General features: G+C 39.7%; 2 protein-coding genes and 1 non-coding gene across 4 annotated transcripts in view; 1 reads left to right on the forward strand and 2 right to left on the reverse strand.

Annotated features, from left to right (window-relative positions):
* LOC138016633 (neuropeptide Y receptor type 1-like) overlaps positions 1–550 on the reverse strand; it is a 23,698-nt gene extending 23,148 nt beyond the window's left edge. The window contains exon 1 of one of the 2 annotated variants that reach the window (XM_068863826.1): positions 470–550. The gene's annotated coding sequence lies outside the window, so the exon portion shown is untranslated. The remainder of the gene's footprint in view (positions 1–469) is intronic. The other variant, XM_068863829.1, reaches the window with a different exon arrangement.
* Positions 551–7,097: 6,547 nt separating this feature from the next.
* LOC138017264 (uncharacterized) lies at positions 7,098–7,862 on the forward strand. Its single transcript, XM_068864407.1, has one exon. The coding sequence runs from the start codon at positions 7,098–7,100 to the stop codon at positions 7,860–7,862; it is 765 nt and encodes a 254-aa protein (XP_068720508.1).
* Positions 7,863–17,895: 10,033 nt separating this feature from the next.
* Trnaf-gaa (transfer RNA phenylalanine (anticodon GAA)) lies at positions 17,896–17,968 on the reverse strand. The gene has a single exon. It is a non-coding gene; the product is annotated as a tRNA-Phe (tRNA).
* Positions 17,969–23,690: the final 5,722 nt, after the last annotated feature.

Genomic DNA, 23,690 nt, shown 5'->3' on the forward strand with positions numbered 1-23,690 from the left:
TGTCAGCTGCGGTTTCACAGTTAGTGGCCACGTCATCCTAATCTAATAACACAACGATTGTTCTTTCACAAATACAGATTTTTAAAGACTAAAAACAGTGAGGATAAAAGTTGTTCCACCAAAAGAGCAGACAGAAAAGTATAAAACAGAAAAAAAAATAGAGCTTATCTGCTGAATACTCCGCCACTTATTTGCATAATAATAACATCTATTGTATTCTGGCTCGTTCTGAAAGTCGCTTATAGTAATGAAGTCGGAACGAAGATTCAAGTTTTTCATCAAATAGAGTCATGTTTTAAAACTGAATTTGTTTTTTCTATTCTTGTACAGAAGACAGGAAAGGTGATTCATTCATTTCCTTTAATTGGATAAAGAATTGGACTGAGAATTGTTTGTTGGAATTTTTTTCATGACCACTAAACAAAAAGCGTGCAATAAACCATATAACTATCCTTTACTAAAAACCTACCTATCTCCTTTGCTCCGGGATTTTCAATGAGTGCTTTGTTTTTGAAGGAATGAACTACGCGGTATTAATAGCGCTTGTCGACTTCGTCCCAATAGTCTTTAAATCATGATGTGGGCGGAACATTCTTTTACTTTGACAGATCACGTGTTTTTGCGTTAAGGGCTTTTGTACTGCTATACCCTCGCGATCATTCTCGACGAATTTAAAGTACGTTTTATCAACGATTTACTGTACATGTATGAATGTACAGTAGATTTTTTCGATCGGGTTTTGGCACCCTATACCTCCTAGATAAATAGGAAGAGGTGGTCACTGACTGTGAAACCGCATCTGACAACACCTTTTCGCCTTTGTTTAGCCTGCGCATCTGAACAGTCGAGCATGCTCTTCATGTACTTCGAACCACTGGGAGCGTAGGCTAGTCTTCGTAAAATAAAACTGTCAACAACCGTTTATCAATTGTTGCAAAAAAAAGAAACACGTTTTTTTTCCTTTCCTCCACTCTTTGTACATTGGAAATCGATCAGGTTGTTCACAAAACCCAGTCACCTCTTTACTGACACCCATTCAATTAATTGAATTAAGGGTGGACCATTCCTGCACTTTGAGAGATCACGAAATAGTGGCATAGCTTCTTTTTAAAAGAACTCCAGCAACAGAGAGGGCAAAGAAAGGTAATACAGTCTTGTCAAACTTTTACTGCGAAACTCGGAGATAGTACACACTGGTATGATTACTTATAGTATCCTATTGTGGGTTTTAATTTACTTAATCACTAAGGCCACGTTATCCTAATCTAATTAAAAAAAAACGATTGCTCTTTCACAAATATAGATTTTTAAAGGCTAAAAACAGTGAGGATAATTTGTTCCACCAAAAGAGCAGACAGAAAAGTATAAAATAGAAAAAAAATAGAGCTTATCTGCTGAATACTCCGCCACTTATTTGCATAATTGCCAACGACCAAGCCGAGCGAAGACGCGCGGCTTGCGAGGCGGCCAGCTCAATGCCGTGCGAAGTGTTGCAGCAAGCAGAAAAATTCTCGATCGTGCTGAGAAAAGTGTAATGTAAGGCTACGTAGTGTAATGTAAGATTCCCTGTAGATTTAGTGGGGACCAATGAAAACGCGTGTTTTGATGTGTGACGTCAATAGCCAAACTTCCATGACGCGCGCCACTAATGATGATCTTGTATTCCGAGCTGAGTGAAAACAATTTTTTCCCATTTCCCTGACCATTGGTTGTGTACACTTGCTTTGAGTGTTCTTCAATGTTTATTTTCGAACCATCGTGTTTTATACTGAGTGAACGATCTCAAAACTAAAGCGTACCGGCGTACGTGTCCTTATCGGCCGCTGTTGTCAATGTAGAGCAGTTTGTTTTTCGTTTTGTAACCATTGAGTCATGAACAATTTAATTTAATTTTCAAACAAAATATGTTGTCTGCAAAGTACACAATTAAGCGATCAATTTGACTTGTGATTCATGGCCGTATCTTGCAAAATAAAAATTCTACAAGTGAAACAACTTTCATGTGCGATAGAGTTTGATTCCCTGTTACATGTTCCACACTGAAAAGTCTGAAAACGCTTTGGCGATTTTTTACATGGCATTTCGGATTTTATTCAAGTTAATTATTGGGCTAAACTTCAGAATACCCCGCCACTTATTTGCATTTCATTGAATAAGAATAAGCTCTATTGTATTAAGTGTCTCGCAAAACACGTTGACGTCTACATTGTTCTTGGAGATACAAAGTGTGCAATTTCTATTATTGTATTATTGCTAACCAGATAAGTTGAGTTGCAGTACGTTCGAAAAAAATTTCCACTACTGTTGGGTATTTTGGAACTCTGATACAAATCTCAAAACTATGTATTATCTTGACTGTTTCGTTGGCACTTAGCGAAAGCTACTACTAGTAATAACATCTATTGTATTCTGACTCGTTCTAAAAGTCGCTTATAGTATTGAAGTCGGAACGAAGATTCAAGTTTTTCATCAAATAGAGTCATGTTTTAAGACTGAATTTGTTTTTTTCTATTATTTTACAAGTGCGCGCGGAGCCAGGAGAGGTGATTCATTCATTTCCTTTAATTGGATAAAGAATTGGACTGAGCATTGTTTGTTGGAATTTTTTTCACGACCACTAAACAAAAAGTGTGCAATAAACCATAATACTATACCCTTTACTAACAACCTACCTATCTCCTTTGCTCCGGGATTTTCAATGGGCGCTTTGTTTTTAAAGGAATGAGCTACGCGTTTGAGTTAAATTATCCAGTTCTTGCTATTCGGAATGGGAGGCTGTGCCATCTGGGGGTCCCCCAAGGAACTAAGCTAGGACCCTATCTATTTTTGATAATGATAAACTACCTAGAGGTTCACGAAACGTCTTTGTGGAAGTTTGTCGATGATACGACAGCCTCTGAAATCGTAGCAAAGGGTCAACTACATAGTGCTCAGGCTATTACAGATAAAGTAGTGCCGGGGATGGTCTCACAGGAATCGATTACAACTCAATCCAGATAAATGTAAGGAACTAAGGATATCTTTTAGTAAACAGTCACCTGACTTTACACCAGTGCAAGTAGATAATAAATCTCTTGAACTGGTAAAGTGGGCCAAGTTGCAAGGTCTTACCTTTGACAATAAGCTTTCATGGAATTCACATATTGAGAACATTGTTAAGAAAGCCTCCAAGAGACTATATTTTCTATCTCAGCTTAAGAGGGCTAAGATTCCTACAGCTGACTTAGTCCTATTTTATATCATCTGTGTAAGATCGGTAGTAGATTATGCTGTACCTGTGTTTCATTATGCCCTCCCTAAATATCTTATAGAAGAGTTAGAACCTATTCAGAAGAGGGCTATGGCTATTTCATTCCCAGGAATAAGTTACAGTAATGCTATTAACATAGCTAAGATACCTTGGTTAGAGGATCATTATAAGAACATACGTACAAAGTTATTCAATGAGATTAATAACAATAAGGACCATGTTTTACACGAGTTGATGCCTGAGAGGCATCAACCAACCTCTCTCAGAAAATCACGACAATTTATTTTACTAAAGACAAGAACAAAGAGATTTAACAACTACTTTTTTATCAAAATGTGTTAAAATATTTAGATTAAGTGTTATTACTAGTAGATACTATATTTATTATGTCATATTTATTAGTTATTAATCATTTCATCACATATCATTTTTGTATTTTAGTAATATTGTAATATACTGTTTTTAATTAAGAAGATTGTAAATATTACGTTTTTCAGCTGGCACAGCCGCTGCAATGTGATTGATAAACTTTCAACTTCAACTTCAACTTCAAATACAACATTCGCAAGGCATTCGAGACTTTAGATGAAATATATTTGATCTGATCATCCAAGCTTAAGGTTAGCATTTCATCAATATGAACCCCCAATAAGTTAGTAGAAGGTTTATGTTCAATTGGCCTATCATCCATCTTTAAATTTTGAATTTCATGAATTAAGCTTTTGTTAAGTTTTGCCGAAAACCAACAGATAAGTTATATAACTAATTTTGGTGGTATTGCAACTTAATTTGTTTGTCTTAAGCCAATCATGTACTGCAGCTAAATCACTATTTAAGGAACCTTCAGTTGTGGATATATCTTCATGAGCCATAGTTATATACCTATTATCGGCAAACATTCCAGGTGTGGTATGTTGTATACATACAACACCTGGAAGTGCTAAAGTGCTCATGAATTCCAAATTCGTTCCTTCACTGGCACTGAACTTTGGCCATGCAATGTTAAATCTGTTCGTGTACGACCAATTTTCTTGTTTCTTCAGGAATTTCACGCATAAATTTATGAAGTCTAGGCCGAGACTTTAGCTCAGGCTGACCATAATAACGTGGGGCGGCTCTCTTAGCAAGCAACGGACTACACGGTGGATTTTTCTTCAGGAATTTCACGCATAAATTTATGAAGTCTAGGCCGAGATATTAGCTCAGGCTGACCATAATAACGTGGGGCGGCTCTCTTAGCAAGCAGCGGACTACACGGTGGATTTCCAGCGAATTTCAAAATTTTTCCCTGGACCCCCCTAGAATGTTTTGGCGCCTCCAGCACAGGAAAAAACAGGACACTTGTGGCTTTGGTGCCATCTCCAGCAAGTATCTCACTCTAGATATCTTTGCCGGAAACTTTAAGACTTAAGAGCTTTGCTAAACTGAAGAGAGAGGGTGTAAAGATTATCAGTTAAACGGAAAATGTTGTGAAAGAGATTACTGTTTATGTAATTTGAGTTTTATTTGTCAGCTCAGAGGTGTATGGATCAATGTAAACTGTATACACTAATGACGATTAATTTTGTACCTTAAGCATAATTGTTGCTCTTTTGGCGATCAGTGTACATAATTTTATAAAAATGCTAAATGATCTAAACTTAAAAAGGTTTCCCAAATTTTCGAACCGTATCACTGGTTTCTCTTCGGGGGACAATGAATTTAAGGGCGCGTTCGATTGACCCTATTCCGGAATAAGAATACGTGGAGTGATGATTAAAACGGTATGTTTGGCGCGTTTCGAAGCAGCAAGGACAACAAAAATATGTTTAAAATGGCATTTTAGCGGATGTTTATGTGAATCACCGTAAAAACGAAGGATTTCTACCTTATATTTCATGCATTCTTATTCCGGAATACGGTCAATCGAACACACCCTAAAATTCAAAAATCACTGCTTCTTATTTTGGCTCCCAAGAGATCTTAACAGCGGCACATATGCCCTTGGGAACTCCATTCTTTCATTCACAGAGTTCTTATCAATGTTTGAGTGTAAAGACTCCAGAAAAATTCTGCGCTTGTAATTAGTTTCATTCCTTTCATGAATTTGGCCGTAACGTGGATGGATGTCGTGCGTGGTTCTTTCGGCATGTTGTCGGATTGCCGACTCTTTACTCGCGGCACGCGCGGGATCATGTTCCTCTCTCCTCGAAGCCCAACACCGTTTGCTCTCACCAATGTAGGAGAAATCCTACATTGCCCGTCGTGCAGGTTGGAGCTATCTACGACTTATGATCAGCATGTACCACAACAAACTTAATATAATTAAGTACACTATCGGAAGAATTCGACACGAAATACTCGGTTTACTACCGAGTACAGAATTTGCCACACTAATGGAAGTCATCTTACATCGAAACCATCGGGAGGAAAACAGAACTCGTGCAAGGCACCAACAAAAACTAAAGCGTGGGCGACCCAACCGTCAATGACAACAGACACGAAGAAATAAAGAAAAGATGGGTTGTAAATGCTTCGGACCGAGACCTGGAAGCCAATAAGATATCACTCCTCAGAAAAGGAATGAACTTCGCAATCACTCCTAGAAGTGTGCCGGTTAAGGAGATCCTAACCGCCGTGGAGCAGGGAATATCGAACCTACCACGAGACGCCAAGGACGAGGTCAGGGGCGATATTTGTAACATCATAAAGAATGCAAAAGCGCCAAAAACTTGCAACTTGGGCCAAGGTGAGCGACAGGCGATGAAAAAACTCAAAGACAACGACAGCATTCTCGTTCTTCCTGCTGACAAAGGAAATGCGACTGTGGTGATGAATAAAGTAGACTACAAGGAGCAGATATTGTCCATGTTACAGGACACAAAAACATACTTACCTGTGACCGATAAGCGACGCAATCCAGTTTCTAGCACCACCAATTTGCTACAAAGGAAGTTAGGAGAACTAAAAAAGTCGGGGAACCTAACGGAGAAAGAGTATTTTAAAATCAAACCCAGTGATCCTGTTCCAGCTGCTTTTTATGGCCTTCCAAAAGTGCATAAAGTCCAGTTAACAGTAAAAGACGACCACTACACCTTGACCAGTCCGTCCACACAGATACCCCTGCCTTAGACCTATCAATAGCAGTATTGGGTCCCCTACCTACCACGTTTCCAAGTATTTGGCGAATTTGCTCAGCCCCCTACGTTCAGATCATGGCTACACGATAAAGAACTCAAAGGAATTCGCAGATTTCGTACAGACCCAGACAGTCAGACTAGACGAGGAAATTGTACCTTTCGACGTCGTATCCCTGTTCACTTTGATTCCTGTCGATCTAGCCTTAAAAGTCATCCAAAGCAAGCTAAATAAATAAATAAATATTGCTAGTGCTAATCAACCTTACTTGCAGCTGAGGACTGAATTGCGAAGGGCGCGGCTCACGACATCGGGCTGAAAGCATACAAAGGCGCCTCTGGCTGCCGCTATACAGTCCATGTTTGATGTCGGAGCACAGCACCACAGCTAGATGTCAATTAGCTGTGAGTCGATTTTGATGAGGGAGGAAAACCGGAGTACCCGGAGAAAAACCCTCGAGTCAGGTTGAGATCGACTGAAACTCAGCCCACATGCTGGCCGAGGCCAGAATTGAACCCCGGCTAACAGTGGTGGAGGCCCGATAGATAACCACTAAGCCACCCTGACTTCGAAATGAAAAGCTGGAGTCGAAAAGCTGGAGTCGAATCACACCTGGAAAGATAACACAAAACTGACCAAGAATCAAATTGTAGAGCTGACGAAATTCGTACTGTACAACAGCTTCTTTTCACATGAAGGGACTCTGTATCACCAAATTTTCGGCTGCGCTATGGGCTCACCCGTGAGCGTAGTCATCGCCAACTTGGTAATGGAACACGTCGAGCTTCAGGCTTTGTCAACATTCACGGCTTCCCCCCGCTGGTGGTTCAGATATGTTGACGATTCAAACGCGTGTATAAAGTCGACAGAGCTTGACAATTTCCATCGCCATCTTAATGCAGTCAATCCGCACATCCAGTTCACAGTAGAGCGCCCCACACCCGTGGACGGTAAACCCACCATCGCGTTCCTGGATACTAATGTATCCACGCTCCCCAATGGTGAGGTTGAGGTGCAAGTATACCTAAAAGCCACCGATACCATCATGTACTTTGCATTTGATTCTCTCCACCCTGTACAACATAAGAGATCCGTCGTCAGCCCGTTGATGCGCCGCGCGAACACCATCCCATCTAGCGAGACCCTGAGAACAGAGGAAACATCCCACGTCCAAGACAGCCTACAGGTCAATGGATATCCCACCAAATTCATTGAAAATGCTGCCCAACTAAGGTCTGGTCCACAAAGCCACCATCCTGACCCGGCTGACCTTGCCGTGGTACCCTATGTTCATCATCAAGGGGTATCGGACAGGGTAAAACGCACACTGCAACATTTCAACATAAGGACTGCTTTTAAGCCCATACGCACACTTGCTTCTGTCTTCAAAAAACCGAAGGACCGTCCATCGGAAGAAAGAATAGCAGGCATCGTTTACAGGGTTGAATGCAAAGACTGCGATTTCTCCTACATTGGTGAGAGCAAATGGTGTTGAGCTTCGAGGAGAGTGGAACATGATCCCCCGCGTGCCGCGAGTAAAGAGTCGGCAATCCGACAACATGCCGAAAGAACCACGCACGACATCCATCCATTTTACGGCCAAATTCTTGAAAGGAATGAAACTAATTACAAGCGCAGAATTTTTCTGGAGTCTTTACACTCAAACATTGATAAGAACTCTGTGAATGAAAGAATGGAGTTCCCAAGGGCATATGTGCCGCTGTTAAGATCTCTTGGGAGCCAAAATAAGAAGCAGTGATTTTTGAATTTTAGATTCATTGTCCCCCGAAGAAGAACCAGAGATACCATTCGAAAATTTGGGAAACCTTTTTGAGTTTATATCAGTTTTAAGCCCCCCTTTTTTACCATTTTTAAACATAATTATTTCCATATATACTATATTGCTTTCTGGGTTAGAAACGGGAGCTCCGGTTTTTAGGCTTGGCTAAATCTACATTACTCTTTGTTGGTGCCCCAAAATTTTGCATAAGCAGTGTTTTTTTTTGTCTTGGGACCATTGTAAGTCCCAAGAGAAACTGGAAACAATGCTTATGCAAAGTTTTGGAGGGCAAACAAAGAGTATTATGGTATTTTTGAAATTGGCATATTCGCTTTTTTCCCAATCCCATAATGCAATACGTTTTGCGGGGCTCTTTGCATCAAAACAAAACAGGTCATTTGCTCTTGGGACTGCATGTTCATGCTGCAATGAACTGGATATCCATAGTCTTAATGCCGCGACTTCTCAAACGGATAAACTGTACATGTATTATGAGCTTGGTGAAAATAGCCATAGTTCATGTTCAAATTTCCGGAAGTATATTGAGTTATTTTTCCTGTCCGATTACAGCTTAAGATTTCTTTAATCTTTCTAGTCACAAATAAAAAAGGTTAATCTCAGCGTAACCTTGGTCATAAGAAATGTTATTATAAAAAAAAAGGAATGCATTACATACTATTGATGGGATGTTGCTGGCTACTATGTATGTATCTGTAGACCTTTACAGAAGCAGTTTTAAGCTAGCCAAATTTCCCACTTTTAGAAGTAAAAATCAACTGAGGAATTAGAGTCTGTGCCAGTATTCGAAATTGCGACCGCCGTATCCCAACAGTCGGATGCCCTGGCCACTGAATTACAAGAAACACCAGGTCACCTGCAGGTCGTTTATTTTTGTCATCTGTAGCCGAGTTTCAAGCGAAAATCAGTTTCCAAAGAATGTATTGCCATTTAAATTAATAGTTGAATTTCAACACAGATTTATCTTTGAATTCTTGTTTTACAAAGCTTATCGGAGTGAGTGTCAGGAAACTAGCGTCATGTTAAAGAAGGCACCACAACATAACAACAACCGCCACCATGGAGCAGTCTCGGAGAACATCACCAGACATTAAATTATTTATTGTCATGCTTTTAGTTATATCACGTATTATTAAAAACCCAGATCATTGGATAATACAGTACTAAAGTTTTGAGTGGCTTAGCCATCATGGCATATGTGCGATTATTGTTGGAACTGGCCTGGCTGTAAACTTTAACAGAAACAGTTCAGTTTAACCTTGCCGGAGAACCCATTGTTATGAAATAATTAGGATGGTGCGCGCACTCTCATTGGTCAACAGCTGTGTTTAGATGAGAGTATGGAAACACGGCTGCGACATCACACGAATTTTGATTGGTTATGTATTGTCAGAGGGGCATTTTTATTGGTTGGTAGGAAATACATGATGAGCGTGTGTCAAGAAAATCTGTTTCAATCAAGAAGTAAAAAAACCAGCATTTTCTTTCATTTGTTTCATTATCTTTGAGAAATATTTTATAAAAGCTATAGAGGACTTTTTTTCCGTGTTTCCATTGCCTCGCCTAAACACCTGAGGGGAGTTAGGGGAATTCTCGACAGTTATGCAAACCCTCGAATGCGTCTCGAGTTTGCATAACTGTCTCGAATTCTCCCAACTCCCCCTCGTGTTTGGACGAGGCCATGGAAGCACGGAAACGTCCTCTATTGCTTAATTGGCAGTAAAAATTAGGTTCCAAAGAATGCAATTCTCATTTTATTTTCGAATCACAGCTTATGAAAAACACACTGTTTAAGATAAAGAGGTGACACTCATACACTAAATGGAATCATGCTCATATTACTTTCTTTTTTTAAGTGTATCAGGAACTGATGATGAAATGCAGTTCTCCGTTTTCATCTTAGCGAAATCGAACCAATGTAGTTTTTATCGTTTTTGCCGTATCTTTTCATCTATCTTCACGAATGAAAAGGCTCCAAAACAGTGAAAACAATTTGAAAGTATTGCGTCATCGTTTAAAAAACCCACCTTTACTAACGCAGGAGTGTTACCAGACTGGGAATGCGTTGAAAGGCTGTTTGACAGTTTCACAGTGGCGCGTTTTGACAGTACACAGAATATAGCCGATTATTTGCGATACTGATAGAAGCAAATCTCGGTTAGGAACAGATATTAGAGCTGGGTTCTTATACACCCTTTTAATAGGTCTAACATATGTCGTTTTCCGCTAATGACGTCAAACTCGTGCTTTTAAAATTTATTCAGAAATGTACAAAGGCTTCAAACAAGAAAAGAAATCGGAAAAGTTTTAGGCCTTTGTACATTTCTAAATAAAATTTGAAAGCAAGAGTTCGACGTCATTAGCGGAAAAGGGCATATATTAGACTTATTAAAAGGGTGTATATCAGGAGGATTCTAGGAGAAGTAAAACAAAGTGACCGCGAAATGTGTTGGCAAACATACGGCGTTACGTAACGCAACACAACGTGCCCCATAAGAATAACTTTATTATACACAGAATTCAAAAAGCTGACACTTAGAAACTTTGATCACGTGTATTTGTATTGTAAAGAGATACAATCTCGTACCCAGAGTCCTCGGGCTTCTTGGTCAGCGGGTGAGCGCCCGGAGAGACTCTGGGATAATCGACTCTATTTTCCCAGAAAACGTGGGTTCCGGTCTTATTACGTATGCTTGAGTTTAACCGGAAACAGAAAAGAGAAAACCGTAAACAGTACAAATGGCGGGTTGAAAGTGTTCGAGAAACAAGAATTTTAGCCTTACACACAAAGAAACTGGAGAAATGATCATTGGTTTGCTGTAAGAGCAAGTGAAGATGAAACCTCTGACGCTTTCGGTAAGTGTATTTTTAGTGTTTCAGCGTACATTCCATCGTTCAAAATGCCATCGTGCAAGCAACACCATCGAGAAATTTTTGTGGAAACGACACAAATATCCTCCTCTACTACGATTTGATGTTTCCGTAATTCTGAATGACTTCGACAAGACCTTAATTCTCGGTTTTCAGCTGACGTCATAACCTTATGCAAATTAGGTTTCCGCCATTCTGGTGCCCCTGATTATAGGGAAATGTATGACATTTTGAGCGCTCACGTTCGAAGTCTTCAAATAATTCATCTTTCCAATGGATATTTCCCAAGAAAGCGACCCAAAATCACTCGACGAGGTACCAGTACTTTCATCCTACGCGAAAAAAACCTCGAAAGCCACGTTCGAGAGCGCTATTTGAAGATTTTCTGTCGTTTGCGTAGACCCAGCGGGGTAACCGGTCGTTTCGCCAACGTGTCAATTCGCCAACGACCTGTTCGTCGACGTATGAAGTCTATTCGCCAGCGTCTAATGTCAGTTCGCCAACGCTGACATTAGACGTTGGCGAACCGACTTCATACGTTGGCGAACGGGTCGTTGGCGAACTGACACGTTGGCGAAACGACCGGTATTCCCCAGCGGCCATACGGAGCGATCAGTTTGGCTCCTCTAGAAGTCTCAGACTTGCTTTCCTAGTTAGTTTTAGAGACAAGCTACTATACAAACAAGCAGTTTAAGACCTTCAAAATTTTGAAAGCGTACAACCAGATGATTTCTGGTTTCTTTGCGTCCGTTTAAGCAAGGGAAGGAAATCGCGGGCAAGATTGTTGTTGTTTGCGGCGAAGGTGACTCGGAAGTTTGACACTCGGCGTCGACCTTATCTGTATCAGTTTCCAGTTGGATTTCTTTTAATACCTTCGCTAACTGCTATGGCCACCAGATAAGAAGAAAAGGCCTCCTCATTCCCTTTGTTTCGATGATTTCCCTCTTCTTCTGTCAAAGTACTTGGTCGATTAGAGTCTCAGTCCTTCACCTTGAGAAGGTGAGAAGCTTTTTTCCTTCGAAATTCGTCCGATTTCCTTCAAACTCAGTCAATTTGGGCGCTCCACCCCTCGCATTCGCCTGTCGAATTTCAGCGAAATCGAATAAAACGCTTCCGAGTTAGACATTTGCTAACCTGAGTATCACAAACGCCTGATACTCAGGTTAAATTCACCTCATTAAATATTCAAAACCGGAGCACCTCATTTGCATCGGGCATATTTAATGAGATGAATTTTCTCCGCGATGTTGTGGTTTAATCGGTCGAAATTGAGCACACTTGTTCGAGGGGTTCAAGCGCTTCGGTGGTGTGAATTGGGAAGACATCGGTGGAAACCCAGCCGAGAAACGCTTTATCGAAAAAAAAGCCAACTTTCGAAAAATTCTGACTCGCTCGCCTTTTACCCTAAAACCCTGAACCAACGCGTGCTAAATCGCTGCGAAAGCTTTACAGGATAAAACACAACTGTTCACAGCAAAAGCCGTTACTGGCAATCACCGCAAAAGCTTTAATTGCTAAACCTGTAAAGACAATTTCAGCAAAATAAGTCCAACCCCACACTTAAAGTTAAAATCTAACATTAAGCCGTGAGGCAATCGCTGCGAAAGCTTTTAAATTGTCCTTTGTTCGTTGTATCTGTCCCAGAGTAAGGCAGGCTTCCCAGAAACAAAGTCTTTCGATTTCGTGTCGTCTCGGCTTATCTGTGAAATCCACGCGTTTCGGCGATCTTCTGTTAGCTGTTTATAACTTTCACCGTTCTTATCAACAACGATAGGTATACGGAATAGACTAATACCTTCCTTGTTTCCAGATTTTACTCCACAGCCAGGTATTATACAGAGAACCATCGCACTACAACTCACTCACATCTCTCTCTACGCGTCTCTGTTTACGATTCGAGGGGCTCCACAATGGCGGTTAACGACGGTTGTCAAAGACTAAGGTCACGTGGGTGAAAACCAAGAATTCCACGAGTTTCTCCTCAAAGAGACTGACATAATGTTTTCCCACGGTACTTTTGCAACAGCAACAGTAATCACTTTTTAGCAGCGTGGGAAATTCCCGTATGGTATAAGACATAATTCAAACTTCGTGGTTCTTTATTTTTGTGATTTACACATTTCTGAGGTAGAAAAAAACAAACAGCAATGAAACTAGTTTTAGTCCCCGTTTATATGGAAAAAAGTTGTCCCGGGTAGAAGGGTCACCCTCCTAGCCGACTTACCCTGGGCGAGCCAACTTTTCATACATTTCCTTACAAAACGCAGCGAACCGTTGATATGAGAAAACAAAAGTTGGCTCGGCTAGATAGGTGACCGGCCTAGATGAGTCACCCTTTTTCGACGGTAGGGTCACCCTCCTGGCCGGGCCAACTTTTCTTCATATAAACACTTTGGCTCGGTCAGCCGGGACACAACTCCACGTATCAGAAATTGAAGTCCGTGTTTTATCTTGAAAACGAACATTGTGGCTTAAATTGCTATCAAAGAAGTTAAATCTAAGGCAACAGTGACGTGTGAGTGATATAAAACATATAAATCCAGCGGAAAGAGGGATATTGAAGTTATGAATTATTAAGCAGGGCCAATGAATAATTTGGAAGAGTTAACTTTGACTCGGTCAACGGAGACAACTTTTCTCATATAAACGCTCAGTTAAGTTGACTCGGCTAGGAGGGTGACCCTTCTACCCGGGACAACTTTTCTCCATATAAACGGGGCCTTAGATTTTGAATCTCCCTCCAAATTCTGGGGCTTCCGAATTACTTACTGACTTCCTGTCTCATTGCGATTGTTACGCAAGCGGCCAATCAAAAATATAGTTCAAGTCGTTCAAGTCGATTATCCCGAGATTATCCCAGAGTCTCTCCGGGCGCTCACCCGCTGACCAAGAAGCCAGAGGACTCTGGGTACGAGATTGAAAGAGATAAGGATATTTTTAAAAATGGTCCTGTAACCAGGTGATAGAAACATATTAAGAAATAAGAACGTTACTCTGGTTGAAATTGTATAAGAATATGTACAATGTTTTAAAAGTCCCAACGTTTCGGTTGAACCTTCAACCTTCATCTGGGGAAAGTGAAAAAATAATTCGCAAAAAACACGTTTCTTATAGTATGCCAAATTCGAGTCTATTATTATTGAATTCTGGACGTTACTGTTTGCCGTCGAGACAACGGTCGACTTTCCACTAAGGTCTATCGTAAACCTACCCACACTGAAAGATACCTGTCGTTCCATTCGCATCACCCGGTTGCGCACGGCCGTTGGCAAAACCCGGATCGGATCGGATCGGACCGAACCGGACCGGACCGGACCGGATCGGATCGCATCGGATCGGATCGGATCGGATCGGATCGGACCAGACCGGATCGGATCGGATCGGATCGGATCGGATCGACAAAACCCGGACTGGTTCAATATCAAAATTCCTGCCAATAGACACATGAAATCCCTGGGTCACCAGTTGAGGTTTCTTCCCACCTTCACGGGTGTCCTTCCGGAAAACGTTCGTACTTGCGTTTCAATAAAATCATAGCAAACTATACATCAGAAGAAAGCTTAATAAATGTGGACAGTTTGTGTATGCAAGGGCCATCTCAACAAAGTACAAGTGCCGGATCTTGGGAGATCTGACCAGCAAATAATATTTAGACTAAAAACAAAATAATTATGCAAGGCTGGTTGTACGGCTGTGAGGATATCTAGTTTTCGTTTGACCAATATTTCGTCAGGTACGGCCCGACTTCTTCAGGGAGTTATGTACGAGTTATGATTTAACTCCCTGAAGGAGTCAGGCCGTGCCTGACGAAAATTGGTCAAACAAACACTATATATCCTCACAGCCGTAAAACCAGCCTTGCATACTTATTTTGTTTTTAGTCTTAATAAACGTAGTTTACGCCAACAGATATAGTGTAACCGAGTTTTCCTTTTATTGTTAGGAGCCGGTAAGACGTGAGACCACCGAGAGTTCTTCTAATTAATTTATCGGGTATCGGATGCCGCTTCACGAGCAAAATGACTTCACAGTGTTGTTATTCACAAGCCATCAATCAACGAAATTGTCTCAGGCGTTTTCGATATTCTGATTGGTTGTTTAGATATCCGCATCTAAGGTTGGAGTAGCCAAAAATATGCGAGGTATGTTGTGTAAATGGACGCCATAAGAAATTATTCTAAATATCGGAATCTCCTGACAAGCTTTTGTTGATTGATGGCTTGTGAATAACAACACTGTGAAGTCATTTTGCTCGTGAAGCGGCATCCGATACCCGATAAATTTAACAGAAGAACCCTCGGCGGTTTCACGTCTTACCGGCGCCAATTCTAACACTTATCAAAAGAAAAACTCGCTAAAGCAGTATATTTATCGTAAACTACATTTACTAAGCTTTCTTCTGATGTATAGTTTGTTATGATTTTATTGAAACTAACGCGAGTACGAACTTTTTTCCGGAAGGACACCCGCGAAGGTGGGAAGTAACCTTAACTGGTGACCCAGGGATTTCATGTGTTTTAATATTGAACCAGTCCGGGTTTTGTCGATCCGATCCGATCCGATCCGATCCGATCCGATGATGACAAACCAAAACGACCATCTCCACAACTGTCAACAACTGCACCGGATGCTGCAAAGGGTTTCTGTATTCTTTCATACATCAAGGGCACATCGGAGCCTATTAAACGGATTTTGAGTAATCACAACATCGTAGTTGCTCAAAAACCACACCAAACCATCGGCAATTTGTTTCCTAAACCGAAAGACCCAGTACCGAAAGATCAGACTCGTGGCGCCATCTACTCGATTCCATGCAAAGATTGTGACAAGAGTTATATCGGGGAAACCAAACGCAAATTTTCTACTCGCCTTAAAGAACACCAGAAAGCGGTGGAACATAAACACTCGCAAAAGTCAGCTTTAGCGGAGCATTGTTTACGTTCTGGTCACACTGTCTCTTCGGAGGCGTCCAAAATCCTACGCACAAATGCTAATTGGAGCAATCGACGCATTCTTGAGGCTTGGGAAATTAACACTTGCAGGAATCCGCTTAATCGTGATGATGGCATGCATTTGCGGCACGAATTTCTAAATCTTGCCCTGAGGGACAGAATTCAATAATAATTGACTCAAATTTGGCATACTATAAGAAACTTGTTTTTTGCGAATTATTTTTTCACTTTCCCCTGATGAAGGTTGAAGGTTCAACCGGCTAGTACTTAAACATAGAATGCTGGAATGATGGAATGCTGGAACGCCGGAACGCCGGAATATTTAAACACGGAACGCCGGAATACTTAAACACGGAACGCCGGAATACTTAAACATGGAACGCCGGAATACTTAAAAGAGAACGCCAGCATACTAAACCACGCAACAGTTGTGCAAATTCCGACGATTGGAACACATGGGTTGCCCCCCAAAAGTTTTTCGGGGCAAAAATTTACAGGACAAAACAACGGTGAAATATGAACTCTTTTATTGTCGTAAAAAAGGTTGCTGTTATTCATCGTGGTAAAGTACAATAAGTATGGGTTATTGACCAAGCGTGAGGTCAAGATGACTGGATATTGGCCAAGTTCTTTTTTTGCGTGTTTATGGACCGAGACGAAGTCGAGGTCCATAAACACGCAAAAAAAGAACGAAGCCAATATCCAGTCATCTTGACCGAACAATCTTGGTCAATAAAGGATTTATTATATGACTTAAAACACCAAAAAATGATCTTTGATCTTGCGGGACCAAGCGAGAAATCCCGAGCGGGCAGTATCGCTCCATCTTGCCCGCTCGGGTAGCCAATCAGAGCGCGCGATTTGGTTCATCTTGCCCGCTCACGGAGCTAGTCATATAATACGGAGCTAGTCATATAATAATAAATTATTATATGACTAGCTCCGTGAGCGGGCAAGATGAACCAAATCGCGCGCTCTGATTGGCTACCCGAGCGGGCAAGATGGAGCGATACTGCCCGCTCGGGATTTCTCGCTTGGTCCCGCAAGATCAAAGATCATTTTTTGGTGTTTTAAGTCATATAATAAATCCTTTATTGACCAAGATTGTTCGGTCAAGATGACTGGATATTGGCCTCGTTCTTTTTTTGCGTGTTTATGGACCTCGACTTCGTCTCGGTCCATAAACACGCAAAAAAAGAACTTGGCCAATATCCAGTCATCTTGACCTCACGCTTAGTCAATAACCCATACGTATTCTCGTTTGTTTCACGATGTGGTCACTTGTGATGTAGACCGTGACGTTGCGACTGCATACTGCTAGTCTTCATAAGGCGATGAGGTCGACTGGTTACACGTCACCTTTTAAACAGGATGCTCCGCTGTGATTGGTTGGTTTTCAGCAGCTGTGATTGGTGCGTTTCAATCCTAGCTGCTTCGGCGTGTCGTTTCTTCAGCGGTCCGCTGTCGTAGGGTGAGGTCTTATGTAAATTGCCTCAGAATTTAAAAAACTGTTCCTGTTCCGTATTCTGGCTTTGCGTGTTTTAGTATTCCGGCGTTCCGTGTTTAAGTATTCCGGCGTTCCGTGTTTAAGTATTCACGGTTCCACCATTCAGGCATTCCATCATTCCGGCATTCCGTGTTTGAGTACTAGCCGGTTCAACCGAAACGTTGGGACTTTTAAAACATTGTACATATTCTTATACAATTTCAACCAGAGTAACGTTCTTATTTCTTAATATGAGATAAGGATATATTTGGAGTTGACAAGTTAATTGCTAATGAACGTAACGTGCGCCATGTGTTTTTAGGAGATACGAATATGACATCTTATCATATGCGAGATATCTTATATCAAGTGAAGCTATGAGAGCAATTTTTGCAATTGCTTAGAGAAACCTGAAAATTCAGGACTTCAACGGGGTTTGAACCCGTGACCTCGCGATTTCGGTGCGACGCTCTAACCAACTGGGCTATGAAGCCACTGACGTTGGGAGCTGGTCATTTGTGGGTTCTAATGGTCCCGTGAGGAATGAATCAATGATGAAGCATTCATCATGCAGTAATTCATTTCATATACCATCTCATCATAGATATCTTATACCTTTAAATGCCAAAGCAAGAAAGAGAGTTGTTGTTACTTGGAATGTATGTACGGTGTGAGCGAACGTGGATCATTGTTGGGAATAACGAAGGATATACAGTCCAAGTTTCGAGTGTTAAATTGAGTGTAGATATTCCCGAATAAAATGAAAGGAAGTTCACTTAGTACTCATCACCGTAAAAATTCCTCTTGTCAGCGGTTAAAGTGCTTTTTATTTTACAAGTCCCAAAGTGCTGCAATATTTGCGAACAAATTCCAAGTGCAGTAAAGTGATACATCGACCCAGTTAGTTTAGCATTTCGCTCGAACTGCCACTATGTATTTGTAAACGTTGGCAAGCCGTTTGTAGCAAAATTTAATCTTAGAAATATATGTTCAATCCTTTAAATAAAGGTTTAATTTAAAGTCATAAAAGGCATTCAATGCAATCCAATCCTTAAATTTTATATGCAATGCAATATCGCAAATATTGATTCAATCCAATCCTTAAATTTTATATGTAATGCAATACCACAAATATTGATTCAATCCAATCCTTAAATTTTATATGTAATGCAATACCACGAATATTGATTCAATGCAAGCCTTAAATTTATATGCAATCCGAAAATATATGTTCAATCTTCCTGGGACGAGCGCGGCCATATAGAACCAGAGTAAATGTGCAAGGTATAAAAGAAAAGATGGCAGCTATGGCAAGCCGTTTGTAGCGAAATTTAATCTTAGATATATATGTTCAATCCTTTAAATAAAGGTTTAATTTAAAGTCATAAAAGGCATTCAATGCAATCCAATCCTTAAATTTTATATGCAATGCAATACCGCAAATATTGATTCAATCCAATCCTTAAATTTTATATGTAATGCAATACCACAAATATTGATTCAATCCAATCCTTAAATTTTACATGTAATGCAATACCACGAATATTGATTCAATGCAATCCTTAAATTTATATGCAATCCGAAAATATATGTTCAATCTTCCTGGGACGAGCGCGGCCATATAGAACCAGAGTAAACTGTGCAAGGTATAAAACAAAAGATGGCAGCAGAGTGAGAAGAAAAATGTGACATAGAAGTGGAGTTTCCCAATTTTCTGGGAAAACTTGTGGATAGAGTTATTTGAGAACTTTGACACAGAAGCTGCAGAAACGTAGGCCGAAGTTCTTGATTAAACAATTAGCCTGCTCAGGTCGATGAAAGAGTGTTGCAACCCCAGACACGAGCTCGAGGGACAAGGAAAATCTCGATTCCATCGCTGGTGCCTTAGTAGATGTGCTTAATGTGCTTCGCCGCCGGACTATCTCTCCGTATACTGTGGCTGCGGATTCAGGTACGATGGATAGGGGAAAAGGAAAACATCGCAGAAGACCATCTCTCCAAATTCCTGTTGAGATGCTAGAAGAACTGCGAGGACTGGGAATTCACTTGGAGAATTCACTGGGAATTCACTCGGAGTTTCGAGGTGGACAGTTAACAGATGAGTAGCAGAGTATGGTTTATAGGATATGAGGGGCTTTGAACGACTTACCCGATGAACGACTCGACCGGATCATTCAAGATTACATAAACAACCATGGGAGTGCGTCTAGATGAAACATAATAGCCGGTTACCTGAAATCTATTGGGTTACGGATTCAACGTCGAAGAGTCAGACAAATGTTGGCGAAGCTAGATCCCGAAAATAATGCCTTGAGATGAGCCACAGTAGATAAAGTGATAGTCCGGGGACGAAGCACATTAAGCACATCTACTAAGGCCCCTGCGATGGAATCGAGATTTTCCTTGTCTCTCGTGTCTAGGATTGCAACACTCTTTCATCGACCTAAGCAGGCTAATTGTTTGAACAAGAACTTCGGCCTGCGTTTTTGCAGCTTCTGTGTCAAAGTTCTCTAACTCTATCCACAAGTTTTCCCAGAAAATTGGGAAACCCCACTTCCATGTCACAGTTTTCTTCTCACTCTGCTGCCATCTTTTGTTTTATACCTTGCACATTTACTCTGGTTCTATATGGCCGCGCTCGTCCCAGGAAGATTGAACATATATTTTCGGATTGCATATAAATTTAAGGATTGCATTGAATCAATATTCGTGGTATTGCATTACATGTAAAATTTAAGGATTGGATTGAATCAATAATTGTGGTATTGCATTACATATAAAATTTAAGGATTGCATTGAATCAATATTTGAGATATTGCATTGCATATAAAAATTAAGGATTGGATTGCATTGAATGCCTTTTATGACTTTAAATTAAACCTTTATTTAAATGATTGAACATATATATCTAAGATTAAATTTCGCTACAAACGGCTTGCCATAGCTGCCATCTTTTCTTTTATACCTTGCACATTTACTCTGGTTCTATATGGCCGCGCTCGTCCCAGGAAGATTGAACATATATTTTCGGATTGCATATAAATTTAAGGCTTGCATTGAATCAATATTCGTGGTATTGCATTACATATAAAATTTAAAGATTGGATTGAATCAATATTTGCGATATTGCATTGCATATAAAATTTAAGGATTGGATTGCATTGAATGTCTTTTATGACTTTAAATTAAACCTTTATTTAAAGGATTGAACATATATATCTAAGATTAAATTTTGCTACAAACGGCTTGCCATAGCTGCCATCTTTTCTTTTATACCTTGCACATTTACTCTGGTTCTATATGGCCGCGCTCGTCCCAGGAAGATTGAACATATATTTTCGGATTGCATATAAATTTAAGGCTTGCATTGAATCAATATTCGTGGTATTGCATTACATGTAAAATTTAAGGATTGGATTGAATCAATATTTGTGGTATTGCATTACATATAAAATTTAAGGATTGGATTGAATCAATATTTGCGATATTGCATTGCATATAAAAATTAAGAATTGGATTGCATTGAATGCCTTTTATGACTTTAAATTAAACCTTTATTTAAAGGATTGAACATATATATCTAAGATTAAATTTTGCTACAAACGGCTTGCCATAGCTGCCATCTTTTGTTTTATACCTTGCACATTTTACTCTGGTTCTATATGGCCGCGCTCGTCCCAGGAAGATTGAACATATATTTTCGGATTGCATATAAATTTAAGGATTGCATTGAATCAATATTCGTGGTATTGCATTACATGTAAAATTTAAGGATTGGATTGAATCAATATTTGTGGTATTGCATTACATATAAAATTTAAAGATTGGATTGAATCAATATTTGCGATATTGCATTGCATATAAAATTTAAGGATTGGATTGCATTGAATGTCTTTTATGACTTTAAATTAAACCTTTATTTAAAGGATTGAACATATATATCTAAGATTAAATTTTGCTACAAACGGCTTGCCATAGCTGCCATCTTTTGTTTTATACCTTGCACATTTACTCTGGTTCTATATGGCCGCGCTCGTCCCAGGAAGATTGAACATATATTTTCGGATTGCATATAAATTTAAGGATTGCATTGAATCAATATTCGTGGTATTGCATTACATGTAAAATTTAAGGATTGGATTGAATCAATATTTGTGGTATTGCATTACATATAAAATTTAAGGATTGGATTGAATCAATATTTGCGGTATTGCATTGCATATAAAAATTAAGGATTGGATTGCATTGAATGCCTTTTATGACTTTAAATTAAACCTTTATTTAAAGGATTGAACATATATATCTAAGATTAAATTTTGCTACAAACGGCTTGCCATAGCTGCCATCTTTTCTTTTATACCTTGCACATTTACTCTGGTTCTATATGGCCGCGCTCGTCCCAGGAAGATTGAACATATATTTTCGGATTGCATATAAATTTAAGGCTTGCATTGAATCAATATTCGTGGTATTGCATTACATGTAAAATTTAAGGATTGGATTGAATCAATATTTGTGGTATTGCATTACATATAAAATTTAAGGATTGGATTGAATCAATATTTGCGATATTGCATTGCATATAAAAATTAAGGATTGGATTGCATTGAATGCCTTTTATGACTTTAAATTAAACCTTTATTTAAAGGATTGAACATATATATCTAAGATTAAATTTCGCTACAAACGGCTTGCCATAGCTGCCATCTTTTCTTTTATACCTTGCACATTTACTCTGGTTCTATATGGCCGCGCTCGTCCCAGGAAGATTGAACATATATTTTCGGATTGCATATAAATTTAAGGATTGCATTGAATCAATATTCGTGGTATTGCATTACATGTAAAATTTAAGGATTGGATTGAATCAATATTTGTGGTATTGCATTACATATAAAATTTAAGGATTGGATTGAATCAATATTTGCGATATTGCATTGCATATAAAATTTAAGGATTGGATTGCATTGAATGCCTTTTATGACTTTAAATTAAACCTTTATTTAAAGGATTGAACATATATTTCTAAGATTAAATTTTGCTACAAACGGCTTGCCATACTGTAGTCCGCGATGTTTCATTGTGTACAAGATACAAGATGCAAAGATATATCATTCAAATCGCTTAACTGTGTTGTTTACAGTGACACTAATTTCAACACTGTCCAATGTACGAAACCGAGTTTAATAATTTTGAAATATGCAGGTATATTTAACATGCGTGCTTTGGCAGTCTGCGAATTGCCAATGTGTACAAAATTCTGTCGCTTATAAAACTCGATCCTTTCAAGATACAGGTTTCAAACATCTATAACTGAAATCGCTTAATTGTCTAGTTTTCAATGATACCACATTCAAGGTTGTGCCATATACGAAACCGTGTTAAATCTCTTTTTAAGGAGACAGCTATATTTAACATACGTGCTTTGCATCCAACTTGAATCCGATATCACCGGTTCAAAATTTTTTTTCGGACGCTTGATTCAAGTTTTCCTTTCATGTTTCGTACTGTTGTAGAGCTCTATCTGCCTACTCTATCACTGAATCAGAATTAAGTCAGGGGCACCCAACGACCAATTTGTTGTAAAATGTATTATTATGCCACAGTTGATGAAAATAAATGTTATTTAGGCATTTTCAGGTGTTTTTCAGTGTTGCTGGGAAAACATTATCTGTTCCTTTTTCCCAGCAAGACACACAAGAAATTTCCCAGCCAGCTAGATAAAATTTGTTGGTTTCCCAGCCAGCTGATCAAATTTATTTCCCAGCCAGGAATTCCGCGCGCTTTCAAATCCCTCGATCCAAAACGACCGAACAAAAGCGACAAAACCGGGACAAAACAGGTTTTTTCCGCTAGCGCAATCACTCTGGCCAGCCGTCGTATGTTTGTGACTACTCTCTGGGAGAGGGAAGGAGTTCTTTTTTTTTTTTTTTTTTTTTTTTGGTCGTCCTCAGTCTTCAGAGTTTCTACAGCCAGCTCGGGTTGAAATGCTAGAAAAAGTCAGTAATTCCCAGGCAAAACCTCTATCAATAACAAAATTTCCCAGCCAGCTCATCAAAACACCTGTATTTTTGCCAGCCAGCAAGATTCCTTGGGGAACAGATAATGTGAGGAACAGATTCCTTGGGTGCCCCTGTTAAGTCAACATGTTTTAATCCCGCAACTGGAACCGAGAATGCGTTTATTAAAGTCAGAGAGATCGTACTTATCGACTAT

The sequence above is a fragment of the Montipora capricornis genome, chromosome 9, assembly GCF_036669925.1.
Source record: "Montipora capricornis isolate CH-2021 chromosome 9, ASM3666992v2, whole genome shotgun sequence".
Taxonomy (NCBI): Eukaryota; Metazoa; Cnidaria; class Anthozoa; order Scleractinia; family Acroporidae; genus Montipora; species Montipora capricornis.